Here is a 25,545-nt window from a genome sequence, read left to right on the forward strand (position 1 = left end):
CAGATGTTTTATAAATTTGCTGTCTCAACATTAAAAAATAAGTGCATCGAGTTTCTTTGTACATTCAAGTCACTTTCTAAGGCAAATTGTCTACTGTATGTACTCCCGACTGCTTTGGTATTTTGCTTCAGTTAATCAACAGTGGACATAGGTGTTCAAGCATGTGGACTGGTCAGTTCTGGCTGGAGTGAGTGAACTTTCACTGGGAGCATGCCTTAGACCAACAATTCTGCATGTTGAAAGAAAGGTTTTAGACTCCTGGATGGGGCGCAGACTAAGCGCGTATTTGGCCTATGATTGCTATGGTATGTCAGTATGCAGAGTTCAAATTAAAGTGGAAAACTGCTGATGAGCGTTTAGGTTGTACGTCCCTTCCTAGCCACATTCTGTTTCTTTTTATTTTCCAGCTAATTTAGTTCTGTAAAAAAGGATCCCCTTTGCAATAGCTCAGATTGATACAAATGAAAAGCTTTATTTTCATGTGAGAGCATAAGCAGACTACAGTAAGCGATACATCTATTGCCATGAGACTAATGCAGATCTAATTATTTATTACTTTCTCCTCCTACCCCTCTCTCTCTTTCTCTCTCTTTGTGTTTCTTTAAGAGGGCAAATGCCTCTACCTGGCAGAAGTCAGTTGGGGTTGCTAGTGCATGGTTTCCAAATGTTCAGCGGAGATGAAACTGGATCTGTATTTTCGCAGTAATTTGAACCTTACTATAGGAATACTGTTATTTCCCTTAGCAATCAGCAAAGACTGAAAAATATTAGTGACTTGCATCACTGTGACACAGTATAGCATTTGGCAGGTATATAGTTCAGCAGTTGAAATAGATGGGTTGAATTTTTAGAAAAGGTGTTTTCAAACTGAAGAATTTCTGGATATAAAGTTTCATCTTGTGGTGCATGGTCTCGTTCTTACAGTTCAATCTTGCATGCGGGAAAAGATTCATCTTGCATAACAACAGTGCTGCTGCTTGCCAAAACCATGATGTTGAGGTCCTGCTGTTTCTCGTGGGTTTCTTGGTACCATTCCCTCATCACTTCTGAGTCATGGGTTGGGATTAAGGTCACCTGCAACACAAAACAGGAGAAATTCTGAGGAGCAGACAACAGACACAGCTGATAAGAAAAACGTCTTTGCAAGAAGCCCTGGCCAAAATGTATGTTTCCCTTTTGGAAAGAACTTGTCTTTGTGCAATAAATACTTGAATAAATGGATGGATGAAAGGAATTAAACAAACATGTAGGTAAGGTAAAATGACTGCAAAGAAGTAGTTTATCAAAATACAAACCTTGGTTTGTAAGGTGCTGAGATGCACCTTTCCAGACAAGCAGCATCTGTGATCTGCACTGATAGCTCTTCAAATATGGCCAAATATTTTGTTTACTTATTGATTATGATGGAAAGGCACATGAAGTTTCCAAGTGCACATGATTACCATATAGACCATGAAACATTCACTTTTCTTTCCTACTTACAAACTGCAACGTTTTAAACTTGGATCATATATGGTATAGTAACATGATGAAACAGCCAAATGGCCCTGTAAAGCAGCTCCCAACCACTTTATTCACCAGGAAGAAATCAGAAGGGCCAGAAACAGGGAAGTGGCTGAGTGCGGTGCAGCTCTGTGCTTCACTCAGTTGTCCTCCCACACCATCAGTGAACTGAGGTGCCCAGCCTGGGGACCTCATTCCCCGGCAGCCGCTGTCCACTCAAGAGGTGCTCTGACTTCCCATAGTGGCTGCCCAGAGAAGGTTAGATTTCCAGGTAGAGATACTAGTGAAGAGCCTACCTGCATGTTACTCTCCCACTGCGCCTTGCCCTCGAGCAGGGAGTCCAGAACAGCCCTGCTTGGCTCCTCAGCTGCAGAATCGTTCCCGCTCACCACGTAGTAGGATGACCGCACTCTCTTGAAAAACTCAACGTCCACGTTCTTGCTATTGCTGTGGTTGGGAATGTACACCAGATCCAAATACACTGGAGGTCCTGGAGGCACTCCTGTAGATTTTGCCACCTTAGTATTGCCAGGTCCTTTGGAAATCAAACGACAAAAGAATATATCGCAGGCTGGTTAAAAACATGCATTTATTGATTACTGTTGTAACTGCTGAGGTGAGATGTGTCCGATTACGGCATTAACCTCCTACATCTAACGGCATGTTCCAGCTTTGTTATGCGCCAATTACGATTTTAACAGGAGGAAAATCCTGAATAACTCTAACTATGTAATACAATAAAAACTCACTACCGCATAACCAAAAATTGACTGAACCTTTTCCAGTAATATGTTACTATTTTCCAACAATTACTACACAGGGCTGTGATTACTGAATTACCATTCCATAAATGATGGTATTATTTTCCAGGTTAAGAAGAACAGCTTTTCAGAAGTCCTGGGTATGTACAATTATAAAACCTAAGGCTACACAGGGAGCATGCAGATTGGAAGCAGTCCTGAGACCTGGGGTATCGGCACATAGCAAGGCACGGTAGCTGTTGATATGCTCAGACTGCCTTACAGGTGCATCAGGAAGATACTACGCGTGAGCAGAAAGGAGGTCAAAGAGGAACTTGGGAGGACAGAGAAACGTGAAGCCATTACTTCAGGGAACTGAGAACAAGTGTTTGTTTGTCTACTGGATACTATTTGCATACATAAATTAGCCACTTATCACAAAAAGTAGGGAGAAGCATGCTTTTGCTGCTGTACATAATATAGCACTTGTTCTAAGAAGAGCTTCAGTCAAAAGGAAGTTCAAAGTTTAAACATTCACATTAAAAATAAGACCCCAAAAAAGCAGCTTTAACTAAACACTGGATGTGAACTGAAAATCATGATTCAACCAGTTATTTTATCCAGACGATCACCATTTATGTTTTGTTAGCCTTCTCATGTTGTTACAGAGGATGAAGCTTGATAAACAATTATCTGAGCAGTACACTTTATTTAGAGTCACATACCGTAAGGCCAGAAAAGTCCATTACAGTTGTTTAGCATGTCCTGCTGTTCATCACAGGGCAATATGCCAAATAAGCATCATGATCTGATAGGATTTCTTGAATTAGAGACTTTTTACTATCGGTTATGTTACAGAATCTTTTATCGTCTTTTATCATAAAAAATCTGTGATATATCTTTCTGAATTGTGGGTACCAACACTGGATACATTATTAGATGTCACGTTTTACATTTAAATGCCATTGTCAAATAAATCCTTGTCTTCTGCTCTGGCTTATACCTGAGAAATATGCTTTAAGGAAGAAGAATTTCATACAGAGCTAAAGTGCTGGAGAAATGTACAGCATGAGGAACTATACTGCTGCTTTGAAATGCATCTACTAACAGAGACATGCAAACGATGGTGCAAGAAAGGAACAGTGGACTACATAAAATGTGGAAGCTAGAAACAGTTGGATGCTGGTTTGTTTGTACTGAATCCTAGACCTGCTCCTTGTAAAAAAGCTTTCAACAGAACACCAGTCCTGACAGCAGCAAAACCAAAGTATCCCCCAAACACTCTCTAACAAGATCTGCCGGAAACAACGGATGAGCACACCACTTCCTTCAGTAACTAATTCATATTTTATTACTACTTAGAATACATAACAGCCATTCAAAATGACATTAACTTTCTGTATGCTTAGTCATCACCGATGGCATAAGACTTTAACCGGATTATGTGATGTACATGCTTAGTCCACTGAAAGTGCTCCTGCTACTGTCATAGTTTTTCAAGTACTCCTTTTAAAATTAATCCAGCAAAGTACTAAGAGCATCCAGTGGCCAATAGTACCTTTGCCTCCCACAATACTACATTGCATTAAATTATGTGATGAAAATTGTGCCTACTTGTTTCTTACAATGACTGAAGCGGTTCACTTTGCTACTGATTTCACTTCACCTACAAAAGTGGTACTTTCAGTTCTATTAGTTGGTTAACAGCTTGACAACTAGTAATAAGTTTTTTGTATTCTGTGTACTCTCTGAGCAAATCGATGCATCAAGTTTCTCAGATTACAAAAGTTAAATTAGTGAATTTTGTGCAGTTAAATGTGGCCTTTACATGCTGGATTTGTATTTAAAACCTGAACTTTCTCTGAGGATTTGCTACAAACCTCATTCTCAGCTGATATAAAGGCAAACTAACTTCACTGCAACAACTAAGAAAATCTTAACACAAGAGAATCGTTATCTGTTTTTACCTGCGGTTGCAGTCTTTGCTGACTTGGATGCTGTTGTATTTGCTGCATTCTTGGTGTCCTTATCTTTCTCTTCCACTCGAGACTTTACTTCTGGATTAGAGATATTTTTGGTTGCCTTCTCCACAGATTCCTTCTTTTTTGGAGAAGCTGTTTTGGAAATTTTGTCTAAAGATTCTTTTGTAGCTGGCTTTGGTGAAGCCACTTGTTTTGATTTACCATCACTCTTTTTAACAGGAGAAGAGGACTTGGTCTTAGTACCCTGCTTTTTTGTCTTTGTCTTTTCTTTGAGGTCCTTCTTCAAAGGTTTACCCAAATTCTGATCAACAGGCAGAGCCTCTGGATCAACCATGGAAACATCAGGGTGCCTAGGGGAAGGGCTGCGATCCTGCATCGGGACAGGAGGCGGGTCAATGTGTTTGTACGTAATTGTCTTGTCCGTTGGAATGGTTTCCGACTCATCTTCCGAGTCAATGTTAGCATCTGCAGTGATTGAAGGACATTCCTCAGTCTCAGGGGGAACATCCGAATCAGTCTGAGATGGGGCAGACTCGCTCACAGACGTGGGAGGGGTTTCATCACACTGCCGCCCTTGCTGCTTCCCCCCAGACGGTGGCTGGGCTCCCCCGGATTGGGTTAATGGCTTCTCTTGATCTTGAGACTGTTCCTCATTTGCAAACCACTCCAGGGGGTTTGGGTTGATAAAGGAGGGTGAAAGTTCAGTTTTGGGATGTTTATATTCGCAAGAGGACACAAGGCATAAGTCAACATCTTGACGGGATTCTGCTAATGATTTTCCTGGAGTGAAATGTGCACTTGCCTCATAGGAATAGCTAGTGGCTTCAGGTGACCTGGTGGCTCTCCCAGTTGTCTCAAATGAGTAATCTGTGGCTTCAGGTGAACCAGAGGCTTTCCCAGTTGTCTCATAGGAGTAAGCCATGGCCTCTGGTGTCCTGGTGGTTCTCCCAGCTGTCTCATAGCAGTAGCTAATGGCTTCTGGTGACTTAGTGGTTTTCCCCGTTGTCTCATAGGAGTAATCCATAGTATCCGGTGATCTGGTAGCTTTCCCAATTCTCTCATAGGAATAATCTGTGGCCTCAGGTGATTTGGTGGTTTTCCCAATTATCTCATAGGAATAATCTGTGGCCTCAGGTGATTTAGTGGTTTTCCCTGTTGTCTCATAGGGGTAATCTGTGGCCACAGGTGACCTGGTGGTTTTCCCAGTCATCTCATAGGAATAATCCGAGGCCCCTGGTGACCTGGTGGTTTTCCCTGTCATCTCGTAAGAATAATCTGTGGCCTCAGAAGACCTCATATTTTTCACAATTATCTCATAGGAATAATCTGTGTCCTCAGGTGACCTGGTGGTTTTCCCAGTTGTCTCATAGGAATAAGCCATGGCCTGAGGTGATCTAGTAGATTTTCCAACTGCCTCATAGGAGTAGCTAATATCTTCTGGTGATCTAGTAGTTTTCTCTGTGGCCTCATAAGAATAACTAAGTTCTTCTGGTGACCTGCTGCTTTTCTCTGAATCTTCTTTTTCTGGGCTGAGTAAAGATTCGGGACTGTGCTTTGTTAGGGGCTCCTGGTAACCAAATGCTTTGGCAGAGGACACTTGCAGTGACAATGAAGGTGTGTGACTAGCTGACACTGCTTCTGTCATTGCAGGAGGTGAATCTGGAAAACTAGGAGAGTACAGAGGAGAAGATTCCCTTGGAGTTAATGGAGATAGGTCAGACTTTGGTGACAGCTTTTCTCCTAGGCTCTGCATCTTTTCTGAAGTAAAGGAAGAATGTAGTGACATATCTCTGGGTGGGACAGCACCTGAAAAAGTTTCCTCTGGCAGTGGTGAAGTTACCTGTGAAGGTGTATGAGCTGATGAAGTTGAGGATGAAGCTTCAATTTGAGAAACTGAAATAATTTCTGAAATATCTTTCTCCTGAGAGTAAGACAACTGCTCCACAGGGGAAATCTTCTGTGCGAAAGTAGGCTCCTGTATATCTGAAGGGCTATAATCTACTTCTGTTGGTCCATTTTCAGATATATGGTGTATACTAGTGCCTACAGTAGGATATTCTGGAGATTGCCTACTAAAGTCCATTGCTAAAGACTGCTCAGGGGACTCCTGACCAAATTCTACTGACATAGTTGACTGCTCAGGAGATCTGTGATCGTGCACTGGCGTTCTTGATTTTGCGGTTTTAGGTGAGAAATCTGGTGGAGAAATTGACATAGGCCTTGGGCACTCTTCCTTAGACGGAGACATTTCTGTTTCCTGAAAAGTTGTTGGTGTTTGTACAACTGAAACTGAAAGCGAATCATCAACTTCGGTAGAGTGGGGAGAACCAACCTCAGCATGCAAAGAAGGAGATACGTCATCAGTAGTGGGTTCTGGAAATGAACTAGTAGCAACAGATGCTGTAGAGACAGAAGCTACTCCTTCTATATGAGAATAGGTGTCTTCTGCTACAACCTCATCAACAGGAGTTGCAGACTTGTCAGAAACAGTGCCTTCAGAAATTGACATTTTGGTATCTTCTTTTAGAGAACCGAACTGACTGATATCTATTTGAGTAGGTGAGAGATCACCTGCTAACTTCCGCTCATCCAAGACCAGTGAAGACTGGGAGCTGCTGGGTTCTGTGTCCTCCGTTTTCCTTTCTAGGCTGAAGCCTTCCTTAATTGCCATAAACTCCACGCTTTTTTCATCTTGTTTTTCTTGGAAAAGGCCCACAGAGCTGGCTTCAGAAGCTGGGCTCATCTGAACAGGTGATTTTTCTTTTTCAGGTTTCCCCTCAGAAGGACTTCCATAATCTCTGGTGGGAGACTTTGAATCAGCACTCAAAAATGTATCATAAGCGGTCTCTGAACCTAGCAGGGGTGGACTCCGTAGAGGAGAGAGAACCTTTTCAATAGGAGATTCTGAATCTGGCACAGGCTCATCCATAGGGCTTATTCTGTGTTTTGCAGACTCATCTTTGGCTTCACTGAATTCAAAGCTGACAGGAGCTTCTGTTGACTTTTCACTGGTTTCAGAGGGAAGCTGACTGGACTTTTCGTCAGTGGGAGACTGATAATAAGGTGTGTGGCCAGCACTACCCGCAGCAGACTGTGAAGGAGATGCTACTTCTAATGTTTTATCTTCGGGGCTCGCACAGTGCTCTTCAGCAACTTCTTGACGTACATCAGGCAACGTAGCAATGGCAACAGGCTCAGATGAGACCTTGATTTCATTGGGAGTTAGAGAAAAGTTCACGCTACGTTCACTCAGTGGTGTTTTGGCAACAGGTGATGGAGGGGACAAACTGTCAGCTGGACTCTTGGCTGGACTACGTTTTCCACCAACATCTTCTTGATAGGATTCTTTGATTTCTAATTTAGCAGTGCCTTGGATTTCACTTTCTTTGTGCCGGTATACATCTTGGAATGCAGATTTGCAGAATTTGTCTTCCTCTAATGAAGAAGGTGGTGAGATGGTGGAAGCTGAGGCATTATAGTCTTTACCTTCTGTGGCCTCTGTTTTAGAACCTTCAGATAATCCATTAAAAGCATCCGGAAGTGGAGAAAGTTTAGGTCTGCCAAACTCTTGAGAGTACAGCAATGTCTCATACTTGGTAATGTTCACATACTCCTGAGAGGGTGATTCGCTTTCCTCATTGTTAGTTTCATCACTCATGACATCCCGGGGTGTCGACATTTCATCCATTGGAGTTGGTTCACTGGATATTTCGATGGTAGACTGTGTGTAACCTGAAGTAGCAGTGAATTCCTCAGGTTGATCTTCTCTATTTTCTTCATCAGAAACAGTGGCTTCACTTTCTGAACCACCAGGCAATGTCTCATCATGGATAGAAGAGGCTGGTTCAACTGCTGGAGACTGAAGCTCTGAGCGTTTTGTTGGTGTAATTATGAGTAGGCCATATTTATCTCCAATTTCACCAGCTCCTGCAGCTTTGTCTACCACAGCCATCACATAATCTTCTTCAGCTTCTATTTTTTCAGTCTCTTCTTCATCTCTGATGTCTTCTGCTTTGTCTTCTTCCTCTTCTTCAGTCTCTTCAGTTTCTGCCTTTTCTATTGCTTCTTCCCTGTCTTCCTCAGCCTGTTCATCTGATGCCTCATAATCTGCCTTTTCAATATACTTTTCATCTTTAATGTTAGCATCTGCTTCAGCCATTGTTTCTTCTGAGCTCTGTTCAATTTTTCTTTCTTCCTCCATATATGGTTTTGTGGTGCCCAGTGGTGTCTTTTCTTCATCTTCACCTCGTTCCTCAGCTTCTTCTGTCTCTGCCTTTTCCTCATAATCTCCTGCTTCAGATGATTCTTCCAAGCCAGTTCCCTCATCTTCAAACTTTTCATTGTCATCAACCCTGTGCTTTTCCACAGGTTCCAATTCTTCAGGTGTCTGTTCACACTCACCCTCAGCCTCTGTGGTAGTTATGCCTTCGTCAGAGGACTCGGCAGGTCCTTCATTATCTAATTTTTCTTTTTGTACTTCAAAGGCCTCTTTTTGTACTGTGCCAGTGAGTTTCAGTTCATCCTCTATAAGTGCAACTTGAGGTTTTGTTTCTTTGATTATATCTACTTCTTCAGCTTTTAATTCCTCAAAATCTTTTGTTAAATCCTCTGGTGAAGACATGAGGGATCTCTCCGCTTCAAGTTCCTTGCCACTGGCTGTAATTTCTGCAGCTGCTGCAGCAGCTACGGTTGTGGCCGCAGCTCCAACTGCTGCAATGGCAGCTTGTGCTCCACTGACTTTAATCTCCTTCTTTACAGTCTTAACTTTTCCTTTTTCCTTTGGCTTTCCAGCAGGTACTGCTTCTTTTTTAGCAGGTTCCTCCTTCTTTTGTGGTTTAGGCTTTGCTGCTGGCTTTTTGGCTTCAGTCGAAGGAGTAGCTGTCTTCTTTGTTTCTTTAGGAACCTTTTTGATGTCCTTTTTGGCTTCTTTTTCTTCCTTCTTAATTTCCTTCTTCTCATCTTTTTTAGCTTCCTTTGGTGGAGTATCTTTCTTTACTTCCTTCTTAGTTTCCTTCTTCTCTTCCTTTTTCAACTCTTTTTTAACTTCTTTCTTGATCTCTTCTTTTTTGGACTTTTCCTCTTTTTTGATGGGTGTTTTCTCCTCTTTTTTAGAAACGTCTTTCTTTGGTTTTTCTTTTTCCTCTTTCTTTTCCTCGGGTTTTGCTTTGACTTCCTTTTTCACTGGCTTCTCCTTTGACACTTTTGGTTTTACATCTGTACCTTGTTTTTCAGGAGTTTCAGATTTTACTAATTGTTCTTCTTTACTTGTTACGTCTTTTTCCGCCACTATAGGTTTGGTCTCCACTTTTGCTGGTTTCTCTTTTTTAACTGGAGCTTTCTCTTTGCTTTCCAACTTCTGAGGCTTTTCCGGTGCTGGACTAGGCTTTGTAGGCTCCGGTGTTTCTTCTTTAGATTCTTTTCTGACAGGCTTGCTTGGTGGTGTCTTTGCAGCAGGCTTGAGACTCTCCTTGCTGTCTGTGCGTTGTTTCAACTTTGCCTGTTTCACAGCTGGACTAGCAATGTTCCCAGTTAGATCTTTTTGTGTAACCATTGGTTGTTTAAGGAAGTCTAAGTGTTTGAGTTTTTCTAGTCCTTCTAAAATATTGTATTGGGTGCTGTTTCCAGGAAACAGAACTCGGATTATTTTTTCTGTAGGATTATCTGGATGCCACACAATCAGAGATGAAACAGAGGTGAAGTAGGATAATGGAATGTCTAGTTCTTGGCCATTTGGTAGCAGGAATTCTGCTTTATCTTTGTTAGTACCACTCCACTGCTGCATAAAATATTGCATCTCTTTGCTATTTTTGACAGGATTAAGCACATACATCTCAAGCTTGCCAACTCCCATTTTCTGAAATAAAATGATGGGGTCAATGGTATTTCCCACGTTTCTGAAAAGAGGTTCTGGTTTCATAGACAATTTATTTAAATACTGGAGAGTTAAAGAAGCTTCTTCTACACTCCTTTTTACTCTAAAGCTAGGATCCAGGTTCTTCAGGTTCTCAGGTACATTAAGGAATACAACTCCTAAATCAGGTGAGATGAGATTTTTCATCCAGTCACTGTTGGTAGTAGACCCTTGGGATTGTTCCTCTTCTAACTCAGCTATCTTTCGCTGAAGCATGCTGTTGATTCCTGGTAGGTTGTCATCTCCAATGTGAGTGAGCAGAATGGAATCTACCCTGTCCAAGTGCCGGATAAGTTTCCAAAAGCAAGATTTTCTTTCGGATCCTCCATTGATAAGCATGTTGAATCCATTCACTGCAAACAATGCTGAGTCCCCTCTTCCTCCTGGGAAAATATAACAGCAGGGTTTGGAGAGTTTCAAGAAGCCTCCTGAGGTTGGAGGTTCCAAAATGTCAAAGGGTGATGGCACTTCTACTGATTCTGAGAGATACTCTGTGAATTCAGAGAGTCCTTCCATTTCGGGCAATATGGAAGCTGAGTTGAGTTTAATGTTAATAAAGTCTTGAAGGTTGTGTCTGTCAAGGTTGGAATTTTTCCAGTCCCCTTCCTCAGGGCAGAAAAGAGTTAGGCTGGCTTTGTTGGCAGGGTGTGTGGTGCTCAATAATTCACCAATCTAGGATTGTAAAACAAAAATACAAGAAGATGCATGTAAATTCATTTTTAATGACAATTAATGCCAGAACATAGTATTTCCTGATCAGCTAGATAAAACCTTTTTCATTCACACTGGTGAGTACCTGTTCCAGAAGCTAAACGAACCTGCTACCACAATTGCTTTACTACTGTATTTTTTTTAAATAAAAAGAAGGACCTTATTCCTGGTCCCTATTGCCCAAAGGATGACAGTACCTCAAGATTCCCCCTTCCCTCCTCCACCTTTTACAGGAGGATGGTACAAGCTTTTATACTGAGAGGGTATGAGGACTATAAGGCTAATGCTGCCAGCGCTGCCACTATTTCTACCATTGTCTCATGAGTGTCCCTGCTGCTCCACTCCATCCAGAAAAGCCAGCCAGTTCTTTCTGCAGACTGGCTCCTGAAAAGCCAGCATCGCTCCCAGATTAGCCCAACTGACTGCAGGAGATTTTCCAGAACACTAAGAAATAAGTTATTGCTTCAGACATGTGAACAGCTACAAGTTTTGTATTTCTGAGACTATGAGGTACAGGGCTAAAGAAAAAGGCAGAAAAAAAGTGTTAAGGTTAAAAATGCTCTTGTCATTATTTTGATTTCAAACTCATGGACCACAAAAGTTGAAATCTAGAATAACTCCATTAATTTTGACAGTATTTGGTAACATGCTAGTCCTAAAACCAGCTGCTGAAACAAAGACACAGAAAACAAGAAGTTACGTGCCATGATATGAAGAGATGTTGTTCTATTCCAGTCTGAACTGAAAACAATATTTGCAAACAAACAAACATGAAAAAGTATGACATATTTTATACCTTCTCCCAGTCCCACAGATACCTTCATTTGACCTTTTATTTTTTTTGACTGATAATTAGGTTAAATGCAGCCCATTTACGTTCCATTTGCACTTAACAAAGAGACCATCAAACTATGTAAACTTCTTTTTTAAAGAAGTAATTCAGACATAAAATGTCAGTGCAAAACATGCCAGCACAGCATCATGAAAAATGCCACCAACTTCTTCACAGAGACTTAATTGCCACTTTGAGCTGAAAGAACAGTTTTCATAAAGATGATATAGATTATGCTACAGCAAAATAATTTGAACGTGTTGGAGCACAAGCAGAACCAGCAGAAGAAATTAATATATAAAAAAATAATGATGTTCGATTGCAGTAGATCAATTTGGGCCTCCGTGTGTGTATATCTCCTTTCCTTTCTTTGTGTTGCATAATTTATTTTCAGCATTTACCAGAAATAAAACTCAACAAAGATGCAGTGGCTGTCATCCAAACAGAAATAATCCAACCAACACCTAAATGAAGCAGAAAATAAATACTTTCTATCTTCTTTTGTCAGCCTTACTTAATATCCAAACCATTTGACAGGAGTATAAATAAATCTCACCCATATGTCACAGACATGTCTTCATCTGAAAAGAAGCAAAGAAAAAAACAAAGCACAACAAAATAAAAGGAGAAAAGGCTGAACAGGATGAAAGATAAGGAAAATGGGAAAACCATTCCTGTTGTTTTGTTCATTGCAGAAACAAGAAAAGTGGGGCAGCAGAGACCACAGCTCTGAAATGGATTTAGGATCTCAAGTGTACACCTCATGCTGTGTCTCTGATCAGGATTGAAAACACAGTATTAGGGAGAGACAAAAGTAGTAAAAGATCACTTCCTCTGGATTAATAAATCCAAGTCTGTTGCACATTTAAGGAGATAACTTGAGTACAGACTGTTTCTCATGTAGGGTCAATTTTCTGGCTAGACAAAAAAATCACATGGTAATACACTGGGCTAATGAATATGCTGGGCCAAGGTTTGGGGTTAGTCCTCTCCAGTTTATATTATACCATATTAGGATTTCTGCTTCATACTCCTAAATTCTGACTTCCTTTGCTCCCAAAAGTTGGCACGTATCATGCAGACAATGTTAAACCACCGGTAGTGCAGGCCAATGAAAAGCTGGAAAAAAGTTATTCCAGACATAGATCATATCTGTTAGGGACAGCAAGTTCAGGAATGCCCCAGAAAAGGCCTCAATGGATTTGCATTTCAAATGGTGACACCAAGAATATTGACAGTTCCACTGCTTACGCTATTTGATAACACAGAGATGTAACCGCTCCTTCTCTTCTCTGGATTCAAAGACATTCTGGGAGCAAAGACATATATCTGTAAACCTGATTGTCTTTCAAGCACTGAGAGGCATCTGTTGAGGAATCTTCAAGTTTTAAAGGTGTCATAGACAGTGAAGACGAACAGCAAGTTGGCCGCTCAGAGAGAACACAAGACTGTTTCCTACCCTGGACCACAAAGGTAAAAAGAAAGGTTTTTCTCTGCTAGCTGTTGTTGCAGAGGCAGTGGAATAAGACATCTTTAATCTTCTGGCATCAGAGGAGTTGAAAATACCACTTTTAGGCATTGCCTGAAGGGGGTTCTGCAGGCTAGAGATGGATATCTGAATTAGACTTCATAAAAGTATCCTCCAAAGGTGTTTACTTATTTATAAGCACATTCCTTGACCATAGTTCAGGTTTGGTCTAGTGAAGTAAAAATGGGCAGAGGCCAGAAACATCAACTCAACACAGTATCCATCAAACTTTACATGTTTATAGAATCATAAAACCATTTAGGTTGGAAAAGACTGTTAAGAACATTGAGTCCAACTGCAAACCTAACACTTCCAAGTCCACCAGGGTCAGGACAGCACAGGAATTCTTTCTTCCGATCACCACTTATAAAAACATTAACCACTTTTTTGTAGCCCTTTTGTCTAACAATTTTTCCCATTTGTAGATCACCTAAAAATTTCCCAGTAATGAGTCCATTTACAAAATATTGCATACACAGACTGCAGTATGAAAATGTGATCTTTCTTTGCTTTTATGACATCTTGTAGAAGCAGTAAAAGCCCCAGGCTTCAGAAACAGTAAGCTGGAAGCCAACGCTTTCAAAGAGCCTTGCCAGCTGCCTGGTGAGCCTGCTGCCAGCTGCAGAGACGAGCCAAGTGAGCCTTACTCATAGCCCACAGGAGCACACCCTGCACGCCCACTACCGTAGCAATCCCTCGGCAGATGTAACTCATGGCCAACCACCCCACTCTGTTTTCCAGCCAACAATTTTGCTTCCTAACGGTAACGGTAGGATTTGCCCTTGGTTTTGCATGTAGTCATAATGTGTCACTAATTAGCCAGAGATGCAAGGAGCTTGGCTTTGCAATTTCATAGAAAAGTAACTCTGCGAACTGCCGGTGAGTTTTAGGCGTTAGGCGTGTTTGAGAGAGCAGGAATCCAGCTCTTTCCCCAACTCTACAATCGTATGTCGAACAAAGAGGCTTTGATAATAGGATCAAATGGATACAATAAGGTCACGCTGGAGCTCATGCAAAGTTTGCTTTTTCAGTGCTGAACTTTCAAATCTCACTCCACAGACATGCTCTCAATTAATTTTGGAAACTAAATTCCTAGGGATGCAGCCGTACAGTTTATCTAGATATATATACTTAACACAGAGGCCAAATTAAGTGTGACAGCTTGTTTACTATGGGCTCTTGCCCTATGGGAGCTTTCAGACACAGTACATTAAGCAAGACAGCAAAATAACAAGTAATGGAACAAATGGCATTAAATACTGGCATATTTCATACTACCTTTTTGGTACATAAAAATCTCAAAATTTACCAATTTCACTGGCCAAATTTTAAGCACTAATATAAAGAAGCCAAGCAGGTAGGTGGTGCAAAAAACTACAGCTATTCCAACAGACAGCCTCTGTCTTATTTAATGTTGCCTACTACTTAGCTGCCACCAGGCAAGAACCTGGTGTCAACTTCAATTGGATTGCTTTGTATGTGCACCTTAGATAAACAACCTGTATATTTCAAACACAGTACTATCTCCTTCCATCGTTTAAAAGTTCCTTGATTTTCACTTTCTGGAAGTTACAATTTAATTCCCCAAATTAAAGTTTAGTTCTTTTGTTAAGCAATTTACTTCAAATCTATAGTAATTAAATAAAAGTTTTGAAAGAAAGCCTGTAATGAAGAGTAAAGAGCATCAGCATCAGGCTGCCAATGCTACTCTAAAAACTCAGAGAGCCATTTTTAGTTTTCTAGAAACCTCTGCCATCACATGACAACGTATGGAAGACACTTTTCTGAACACACCTCTTGGTCCGTGAAGATCTCAATGAAGTTCTGAAAGGAGAAGGACCCTGACTGAAGAATGAGTTCTCCTGTGTTTTCAAAGCACTGTCCAGTTAGTACAAGGAGTTTGTGTCTTGCAGCATCTGTGATCATTAAGCGCACCTAGAGTGAAGGAGAGAAATACATCAATAATGGGAGTTACCATGTGTTTCTATATTCTGCTGAGAACGTGCAGTTTACCTCTCCTAACGTAGAACATGTTTTGCACCAGAGTCTCCCAGGACTGTCAAAACATTACCAAGTTTTAACGCTGTTTAGTAAAGACGACGAGAAAGGTGCAAAAGGGAAAAAAAGAAGAGACAAGAAGTAAATAGAGAGAAGGTCTGATGAATAAACCAAACTAATGACATGGAAAAAAGTGCAAGGAGCAGAAAAGAATAAAATTTGAATGAAAAAATAATATTTTCAATGAACAAACACATTCTTCGTATAACTCCTGGTGAATTTTAATGGGACTGTATCAGGACAGCCTTGGCAAACCATGTCCCATGTGCTAATGAAGGACAACTGCATGTGTCCGACTCAGTTTTTGGGAGGCTGCTCTGCTTTTCCCGGAGTACAGCACAACTTGCCATTCAGTTATGAAAATGTCGCTGAAAAGTAACAGCTACAAATCACAAGTAAATGTGCCATATTTAGGCACTTATTCTGTTGTAACCTGAATCATCCAGAAAGTTAAGGGATGATTCTGCTTCACCATAATCATAAACTCAAACTTCAAGCACTCAAATACAGTCACACGCACCATTCCATCTCATCATATCACTAACTACTCATTACTTCGCTTGACCCTCACTACAGCTACTAATAATTCCTGTTCCCCCCCAAGGGAGAGGTTTACTTGCTTGCTAAGAGAAATCCATACATTCAGTATACTTCTGTTGGGTGAATTCAACTTAAATTTAAGAACAAAACTAAACAAAACTGTGTAAGATTCTGTACCGTTGAGTAAATTTTTTGCACATATTTCAAAAGTCATGTCTGACACTGAAAAATCAATTCAGCTAACAGTAAGGTATGAACTTCAAGTGCACTAATTCCTCTGTTTAAGGAGAAATTATGTTAAACCAGAATAGTGATTCCAGAACAAGGCTATCCACGTATTAAACAAAAAAAGCAGCGTCCATCTGAGACAACTCCACATGATACTGCATCCAAGCTTTATCTCCATGGAGATGACGTCATCACCTCAGCTCTCCTAGCAAGCTATTCTTTCAAATTTTTATATTGATTGTTAAGCAATCAGTTGTTCTAAATAACCCCTGCTCACACCAGGGGAGGCTGAGCCAGGAAGGCTCAACCTGAATTTCTGCTGTGTGTCAGCACAAGTAGAAAAGAGGCACTGAAGAATATTTATCTGAAAGAAGATCCCAACTCTGCCACATTTTCATTGTTATTTTATTAAGTAAGTGACCCCGATGCTGAGCAGCAGAAAGTTTCTTTAATTAAACACAGGACTAATGCTGGTCCATCACTTATTGCACTAAATAATTATAAAATCAGCAATATCCTTGATGGATTGAGTGTACCTATTTCTATTTCAGACAAAAACAGTGATAAGTGCAGCCGGCTGCCTGATATGTGTTGCTCAAATCTTGTCTGTTTTAGCTGTATTAAAACCATAAAGGAACTGGCTTCCTCCTCTATGTTTTCTCTTGTTGCTAGCAGCAGTGCTGGGCAGTGTGCCAACTTATGTGTAAACTCACCAGGTTTTCCAACAGCAAAATTATTTCCTGACTTTTGAATCACTGATATGTGACTGTCACATAATTCCTCTTCAATGTATTTTATTAATTAGATGATGAAATACATTCTGCAGAGCTAGCAAACTATGGCAAGAAGAAAAGTAAATAAATGCTTGCAGATTACAGAGCATAATGTATGATACATGTGGAAGACCTTCAATAGACACATAAATTCTGTGTCTGGGTATAACCAAGGCTTCCCGAAGGACTACCAGAAATTTGTCTCCTGGTTTCAAGACCACTCCATTTCAGAAGAAATACTGCAAGGTGATGATTCTGTTCAGCTTTACCCTTGGTTGAAGTCCCAAATTGTTTGAAGGATGCAGACAGCAAGATGTAGCCTCAGTCAAAATGGAGGTAAGACGGAATGTGAAGAGTGTCAGCAGATCAGTGGTTTCCCAGGCTCGTGGTACAGTCGCAGGAGCGTTAAAGAAGTGAGGTCTTATTAAGAAGAAAGTAACTGTTCATGGGGGTTTCAGAAATTCGTTTTCTTTGGGAACCTACCCTCTCTCTCCCTTTGGGCCTCTCTCTTCTGGGACATATTTTGGCATGTGACAGAACATGACAGCAGTTTGGGCAAAATCATGCTCAGACTACCATCAACATGGCTATTACCAGCCAGATTAGCAGGATTTCTTTTAATATCCTTTTCCCCCTGGCCCCCCCCCCCCCCCCCCCCCGCCCCCAAATGGACAGATTCAAGCTCCTCTTCTGGTGAAGTCAGAGCTCCACGGTATATCATTATCTCCCCAGATGCAACCTGGAAATCTCTTGATATATGAAACTAAGTTTTCTATTTACCATAATGGGCAGAGCACATCTATTCCAACCTCTGATTTAATTCTCCTGCCTCTTTCTTATTGTCTTTTTCTGGCTTGTGTCAAGTCAGAGTCTTCCTTAGCCAGTCAAGGTAAATCTCAGCTTGTAACTTCTGGCTGTGAACAGTTTGGCAAGATGAAAGCAGAGAAAAGAGTGTCTCCCACAGCCTAGTGAGAGGAAATTAACAGTAACCTAGCCAAACACCTTCCAGAGCCAAAGGAGTACAGTCAGGGCTCAGAAATCACTAATGGGGCCTCAGGCTGTGTTCTTCTAGGTGGTCATCCATCAACGGTATGATGAGCAACAGCAACAGAATGTCATGACTTCTAGCTGTTCCTTTGGCTCTTCCCTTCCTCCCTCCCTCCCTACACACACACACACACGCACACACACTTTATAACTTTCTACTCTGAATGTCTGCATGTATTAAGAACTGATACACAGCTGACCCCTTGCTCCCTACCAATTACCTCTAATGCCTTTTAAGAGATTTTCATGCATAGTTTTTTCATGAATGAGCTGCCATTAACTGAAGTGACTTACTTATTTAAACTTTTACAACTTCTGAAATTTCATTTGTTTTGGAGTCCTTCCTCCTTTTTGTGTTTAATATTACTTAAGGTTGGTAACTAAACAGATCTTTCACTACATACTACAAACAGAGCTGCTTCATTTCCCAACAGAAATGGTACTAAGCCAGCACTTCCTAGCACAGGCTAGCAATGCAGTTATCCCTATTTTTTCAACCTTCAATGTCACTAGCTACATTTGTCAATTTTATCTTTGAGCTACACGCTCAGTTCTTTGCTGTACTCTAGTGAGTTTATGAGGAACTGGCAGTCCTCTTCTGGTGCACTCTCCAGAGTCCATTGATCATGTCACATGCTTTTGAAGGACGGATAGATCAACCTAGAGTCATCACCACATAGCTCGTAATTATTCTCAAAGACCTAAATTTGTCTCAGGTTATCTTCAGGCACTTTTTCATGTATAAAATAGGCATCCAGAGCTACCAGAAAATGGAAAAGCAAAAGAAAAGCAGATGCAGTTTAAACACAGCTGCCTCTATCAAGAAGGGAATTTGGTGCACTGTGAGCAAAGGAGTGCTGGGATCAGTCCTGTGTTTCTGTCCTATGCATATGATGTTTGTCAAGAGTCTGAGAAACCAGAGAGAAATTGAGGGAGGGCTGATGTTTTTGTGATATTTGCTCCTAAAAAGTGCTTTCATCCACAGTTAGGACCTGCACTTAGTCTCCTAAGACTCTGAAAGACGGTATTGGGGTTTGTCAGTCACTAAGCTCAAAGGCAGTAACTGATATTCAAGAATCATCTCAACTACATCTGCTTCACTGCTGTCATCGTGTCCACTTAATGGAGCTTTTATGACACATTCAATGAAGTACTTCCAACTCACCTCAGTACTAACTGCTTCATCTGAGGGATTGATCAGGACTACGGTTTCTAGGACATCACTTCTGTGATGAAGAATCTTCTGACCTGCAAGCACAGAGAGAAAAAAAAAGAAAAAGAAATTAAATTCAACCAGCATGGTTTAAACCAGCAGTTTCCATGAGCATGTTGTACATCCCACTGTGTGACAGCTCTCTGGTCACCCAGAGCACTGCTTGTCTCTTCAGAAACACCCATGGCGTGTGGTCCTATGGGCCAGAAACACTGCCCCAGAAAATCCAAGGTCATGAAAACCTGGCAATAGCACCAGGTCCTGTCCCTTCCTGCTGTCCAGAGGAGCCTCTGTGACTCACCTGGTGGGGATCAGGGACTGTGGGCACCATCACCAGCTGAGCATCTGGCCCTGTATTTTCATGGACATATCTACATCATAGATACAGCCATGATTACACAGTCCTGTAACATGCCCAGGTGGTTTTAAATGAGCTTTTTGAGGAACTATTAGCGGCTTAGCTGCAGCAGAAGTAGGAAAGTCAGCATGGGCTGCAAACTTCCTCTGCAGAAGCAAAGTGAATACTTGGGCTGTATGCTGGTGCTGCCCACCACGGCTAACAAGTACGATTTGTGAGACAAGCAAATCTCGTCTCCGCTGCCCACCACCGCCAGCATCACCCTGCATGGCCCTCCAGTGAACCATGGGAGGGCACCCGAGCCAGGCAATGTCCCACACAGACACCCCCACCCCAGCCGCACCAAATGAACTGTGTGAAAGCTGGGACCCGCCCTGCCGAAACTCCCCTTTTAGCCTTCCAATAATATTGATTAACATCGGGACACTGCGAGAAATTCCCTATGGGGAGGGTTGGGCGTGGTAGGACACTTGCTGCGCTGCCCTGCTTCATCTTCCTCCGGCTTACAAAAACCGTAGTGAGCAACGAGAGCAAAGGGGCGTACAAATAACAGCGAGCTCCTGAATGAATAACGTCTGGGCAAGTCTGGAGCAGCCTTCGCAGCCCACTGGCTTTCCTACTCGGTAGTCTGTCTCTATTTAACAGTGATATTCATCTGACCGGGAGTGGATGCCAGAAAAACACAACAGGACTCTTGACATTTTTTTTTTTTTCTTATGTTAATTGGCAAGTTCTCATCAGGGTCTCTTTCTGTGAGAACTGCAGTGAGATTAATTAGCAGCCGTATTGTCATTCAGAAATCCAGACTGGTAATTAGTGAAAAAAAACCCAGAAGAGCTGTCCCTTCCGAGCAAACTGCCTGGTGCAGTATTAATCAATTAAAATAATTAATTGCGCTTAAAAGGAAGTAGGAGGGACACGGAACAAGTCACCTATTTGCCAACTTGGAAAAACTCTCCTGTAACGAGACGTAAAATAACGAGGCCGAGAATGGCCACGCTGAAAGAAAGGAGCTCCGCATGCCTGAGAGCACCAGGCGGGCTGGGGGCAGCCGGGGGAGAAGTTGGGGGGGGGGGGGGGAGTCTGGGAGAGAGGGCAGTTTGGCAGGGGGATTCGGCGGGGGGGCAGCCGGGGAGAGCAGTCTGAGAGGGGGGGAGCCGGGGCGGGGCGGCAGCCTGAGAACGGGGGGGAGTCGGGGGGGGGGAGGGCAGCCTGAAATGGGGAGGAGTCGGGGGGAGGCCCCCGACCCTCCCCAGGGCACCCCCCGACCCGGGCAGCGAGCCCTGCCTGCGCCCGTGGTCCTCTCCTCCTCCTCCTCCTCGCCCTGCCTGCGCCCCTCCTGCCCTCCTCCTCCTCCTGCCCTCCTCCTCCTCCTCCTTCTCGCCCTTCAAACTCGCAACGTGCTCAGTCTTTTGCTGTCGCTCTGGGGAATCTCTGCGTTTATAAACACAGGAGCTTGCAATCAAAGGATAGAAAGTGAAGAAGGGGAAAAAAAATGTTCTCAAGTAAAACGTGAGACGGGGTTGTAGTTTACTCTCTTGTGCATGACAGTGCCTAGAGACATTCTGGATAATAATCTAATTTGTTTGAAGAAACCTAGTTTCTTAACATATATTCTTTTTGCTATACTTCCTTGAAAGAAGGAGATAGACTGTGAATCACAAAAGGGGAGGAGGGCAGGTCTCCCTCTGCAGCATCCAGTTCTGGCATTACTCTTTGTAATTCAATTTATTTTTATAGCTCTGCTTCCTTGCCTAACAGGAATGCATATACAAGACTACGTTCAATAAAACATCCAGATGACTCTGCTACCACAGACTCCTTCAGATGTTCTGCAATCCGATATTTTAGTTATTCTGCAGATTTCCCTCAAATGAAGAGATGATGTGGAGTTTATTGAATCTAGTCTTTACTGTTGGTAAGGAAACAAAAGAAAATTGTCACCCTCTGGTTGCCACAGATATTTCTCACTCAATAGTTGGTGACACAGAATGCACACTTTGCTTCAGGCCAGACTAATCCTCGTATATGATTAGACATTAATACATTAAACACAGGTAGAAAAGAAATGCAATTAGCCACGTGCAAAGTTAGGCAAAGATGCATAGTGTCCACCACGACTCAAAAGCACCTACTTTGGACCTCACTGAAGCTGCTTCAAGTCATGTATCTGTGTAGCTGGGACAGATTTGACCTGAGCAGTCGCAACTCCTGCTGACCAGCACCCATGGTGGTCACTTACATCTGACGCTCCCATGGGACAGACACACAGCTCCAGTGGTTGCATAGTTTCATGCCCCTTGAGACTGATTTCCAGAGGCACGTGTAGAGGTCTGCACCACGTGCACGGTGCCTGTTCAGAGCTGCATGCGTGACCGCCTCCCTCTTCGACTCCTCGGCATCAACATGTGTTACTGCTTATCATACAGGGTGGGGACCTGGCGCTGGCTGTGTGAGCCGCTGCGAGGGCTCCCATCCCACGTAAAGCTTGGGAAGTTTGTGGCTACTCGCTGATATGAGTAACATACTCCCATGCCACTGCTTGAGAAATTAAAAAATGTGTCTCTTTTAAAACTATTTACAATTTTGCAAAAGCAACACAGGCTTACTGCCCAGGTTGATACCCTGAGATGCTCAGCTGGTATGAAGGAAAGTCTCCCATGGGAACAATTTTATCAAACAGAAACGAACCCTCACAGTGCGGGGGCAGAAAGCAGCAATAGCATTTCACAAATTGGCACGAGACTGCGACTTACTAAACTACGGATAGAGTGGGAAAATCTGAGACTCGTGTAGAAGATCTGGGGTTGCTTTAAATTAACTCTGTAGGACTGTTGCAGCCCATCTCTACACATTTGACAGAATGTTTCTGTGATGTGTCAAAGGAAGAAAGGAAGAAACTTCCAGGTTGCTCAGGAGTGGCTGGGTGGATAGGTTTTACCTGCTTATAGTTTCTGGAAAACAAGTTGAAGTCCTATCTAAAGACTTTCAGAAATAAATAGTAATTGTGTTTGGAAGAAATCTAAGTATCTGCTCATCCTTGATTTTATTAAGTAAAGCTTCAAATTAAAACTAAATACGAATAAAGAGTCTTGTCAGCTGTTCGATTCAGAAGTAAAGAGCATGTGACACTTGCTTAAAGGGTGATTTCCACATGCATCGCTCCAGCTCCTATAGCCATAGGATCCCATTGCTCCCCTACTCGGACAAATATCAATGACCTTTACAGAAGGGTTATTGAGACGGGGATAGCATCAGTAACATTTCCTAGAGAAGTGATTGAATAGGTTTCTAACTTACACAGTGGATCTTTTCAGGCCAATCAAGCAGCATGATCAGGGGGCCCACTTTGAATATGTTAAATTTGTGCAAACACAAAATGCAAATGAATGGCAAGGGAAAGAAAGCAAGCCCTCCTTCAAGTCTTGTTTAATCAAGGATCACTACTGACACGCTTCACACTGGGCATGCCTGTGCAACGCTAGCCCATGGGGGTGGATGCTGTAGGCAACAAGATACTCAACAGAGGGCTTCCCATCAGCCTTTCCCACCACCCCAGATGGAGACACCAGCACTCACTCACTCCCCGTCAATGCCATTCCCACACAAAGTAAATGCAGAGGAAGCAGGCAAACCTTTCCTGTGATGATTCTTGGCAGAAAGGGTGAAGGTAGAATACCTTCTCCCTGAAGATGCTAGCTGTTTGACGTCTGAGCTGGCATTCAAACACAACTCTTTAGCAACTTTAAACATATTTTCCCTTTCATTGTAAAGAACTTTAAGGTATTGTTTCACTGTCAGAAGACGTGATTGCTGTGTTACGCAAGTCACCATGCTGGGTGGCATTAGCAGACGGCACAGCTTGCAAGGCTTTCTAACAAAACCTCCCACAAGCCATAACTAGGCAGTGAACAATCTGCAGCTGGAAACGCTCCGTGCTCTGCACTTGTGAGTAGCTCCAAAGGCATGGCCCCTGAGCTGCCCCTGTCTTGTAGAGGAATTTCTGGACATTGAGGGGAGAAAAATCCTCCACAATGAACCATATAACATCCATTCCTAAAGTTCATTCTTCATCTCTGAGAAGATATCTTTAATAGACAAATACAATCACTGAGGAAAAGACCTTTTCCCAACAGCACAACACTGCATTGGAGAAACAGCAACGTGCAACCTTGTTTCTCAACATGTCGGGTATAGATGGCAGGAAAGCCTTGTTGTATTTAATTCCTACTCAGGACAATACCCTGTTGATTAATATCCACACATAGTAACATCTTAAAAGCTTTAGCCCTCGTTGCCTTTACATCCATGGTAGGCAAAAGCTGGATGACTGAAAAATACTAATAGCTAAGCATCTCATATATATGAGCCTATAGGGGGCTCGGAGGTGAGGTAGGGGAAGAGAGAAGGGGTTTTACACTCTGTTTCTATGCATCCAAGAAATAAAGGTCAAGGCACGGGCAAATCAGACAATCTTTTACATTTAGTTAATTTGGTAGAAGAAAATAAGCCTTTAGCAAAAACAGAAGTAATAAATAGTCTGAGGAACACAAGAAGGTTCTTAACCACTGAACAAGAGGTCAGACGGAACACGGTTTTTGAGCTGCTGGGACTCTGAAAGACAGTATTGTGGTTTGTCAGTCACTATGCTGGAAAGCAACAACTGATGTTCAAGAATCATCTCAACTACACTTGTTTTAGATTTACCATGTCTGATGAAGGTTGTCAGAAGGTTATCATATCCTTTGCACATGATATATTTAAAGCAACAAATTCCTTTGGAAAAAAAGGAACTTTTTGCCTAGGCAACTATAATGCAATAACCATACATTTTAAGTAACTTCAAATTCCTCATTGTTTCACCTTCTTTTTCTAGTGGGGAATTAAAATTTGTCCTCCAAAAAAGATGTGTTAACCTTGTGTTCAGCGTGGTTGCTCTCTGTTATCAACAGAGTTATTTAGAGTTCTGGATGACTGGTCATCTGATGGTTGCTGTTTCTTACACTAACTGAATAAATCTATTTTTCCTTGTTTTCAACACAAAGATCAGTGGGCATAAATTGTCAAATAAAGCTGTAATTGCGACCAGCCCCCAAACTTCCCCAGCGTCAACCTGGAGGCACTACATTGCGCCAATGATTCCAGACCAAGGAGAAAGGATCAAGATCCGCTTTTACAGGATATTATCAATTATCTGACAAAATCTTGTGTAAATGATAGGAAGCACTCCATCCCCTTCATCTTCTCCATTGAGACAGGACCACCAGAGCATGTTAAGTTTCTTGTCGACCTACAGTGAAAGCTGGAGAAAAAGGTGAGTGTATAGCATTAATCAACGTAGTGGGTTTTACAGAATGGCCAAAGCAAATCCTGATGTTGTGAAAATATGGAGTTGTGTATCTGCAAGCGAGAAGAAAATGATTTGCAGACTCGATGGAGAAATGGCTGTATAACTGCCAGGCACTGGACTACAAGAGCAGAACTTCAGAAAGCCCCTTCCAGGCACACTCTGAAAGCCCCACAGGTGATGCTGGTGGCTGCAGAGGCTAACCAGTCAGTCTTGTAATTAGTGACATGATGGAGAGTGGATAACACAGGCATAACCCCATTTACATCAGAGAAGATAGATTCACTGCCTCCAGGGCTCAACGCAGCCCAACGACTTCTTAAATTTAAGCTGTGTGCAAGGAAGGTATAGTCATTTTTTCGAGCAAGAACTCTTACATATATATGAATACTGGAATACTTTACACATTTCTAGGTGAAAGTAAAATCCATACCTGCTAGGATGCTGAGTTGGCGTGACAGCTGTGAACAGAAAGTCAGCTCTACTAACATTGCTGAGCCCTCTGATGGTGACAAAGATTTGGAAGTGACACTGACTGCAAAGTGTGACTGTTTTCCTTGTAATTCTTTAAACCTGCTTGCTCTGAACACAATGGTTAGTTCAGATTCATATCTAATGTTACGTGATTTTATAGAGAATTATATGTTGTCTCTGCAAAGTTAGGTTAATCTTTCTTGCATCTGATCTGCTGGAATACTGAACTGTGTTGTGACTCTGCAGGAAGCATTAATCCCTGTTTTATCTTCTCCCTCTCCCTGCAAAAATGGAATTCAT

General features: G+C 42.1%; 1 protein-coding gene across 2 annotated transcripts in view; it reads right to left on the bottom strand.

Moving 5' to 3' along the window:
• Positions 1 to 918: 918 nt before the first annotated feature.
• The window catches only part of MAP1B (microtubule associated protein 1B), a 73,119-nt gene continuing 48,492 nt past the window's right edge, over positions 919 to 25,545 (bottom strand). The window contains exons 3-8 of one of the 2 annotated variants that reach the window (XM_086628939.1): positions 19,019 to 19,101; positions 15,002 to 15,142; positions 5,569 to 10,808; positions 4,211 to 5,466; positions 1,800 to 2,038; positions 919 to 1,074 (exon numbers count right to left, since the gene is read on the bottom strand). In XM_086628939.1, the coding sequence (XP_086485065.1) occupies positions 919 to 1,074; positions 1,800 to 2,038; positions 4,211 to 5,466; positions 5,569 to 10,808; positions 15,002 to 15,133 (7,023 nt within the window). In that variant the 5' untranslated portion in view covers positions 15,134 to 15,142; positions 19,019 to 19,101. Of the gene's footprint in view, positions 1,075 to 1,799; positions 2,039 to 4,210; positions 5,518 to 5,568; positions 10,809 to 15,001; positions 15,143 to 19,018; positions 19,102 to 25,545 lie in introns of both variants that reach the window. The other variant, XM_086628938.1, reaches the window with a different exon arrangement.

The sequence above is a fragment of the Tauraco erythrolophus genome, chromosome Z (genome assembly GCF_009769465.1).
Source record: "Tauraco erythrolophus isolate bTauEry1 chromosome Z, bTauEry1.pri, whole genome shotgun sequence".
Classification (NCBI taxonomy): Eukaryota; Metazoa; Chordata; class Aves; order Musophagiformes; family Musophagidae; genus Tauraco; species Tauraco erythrolophus.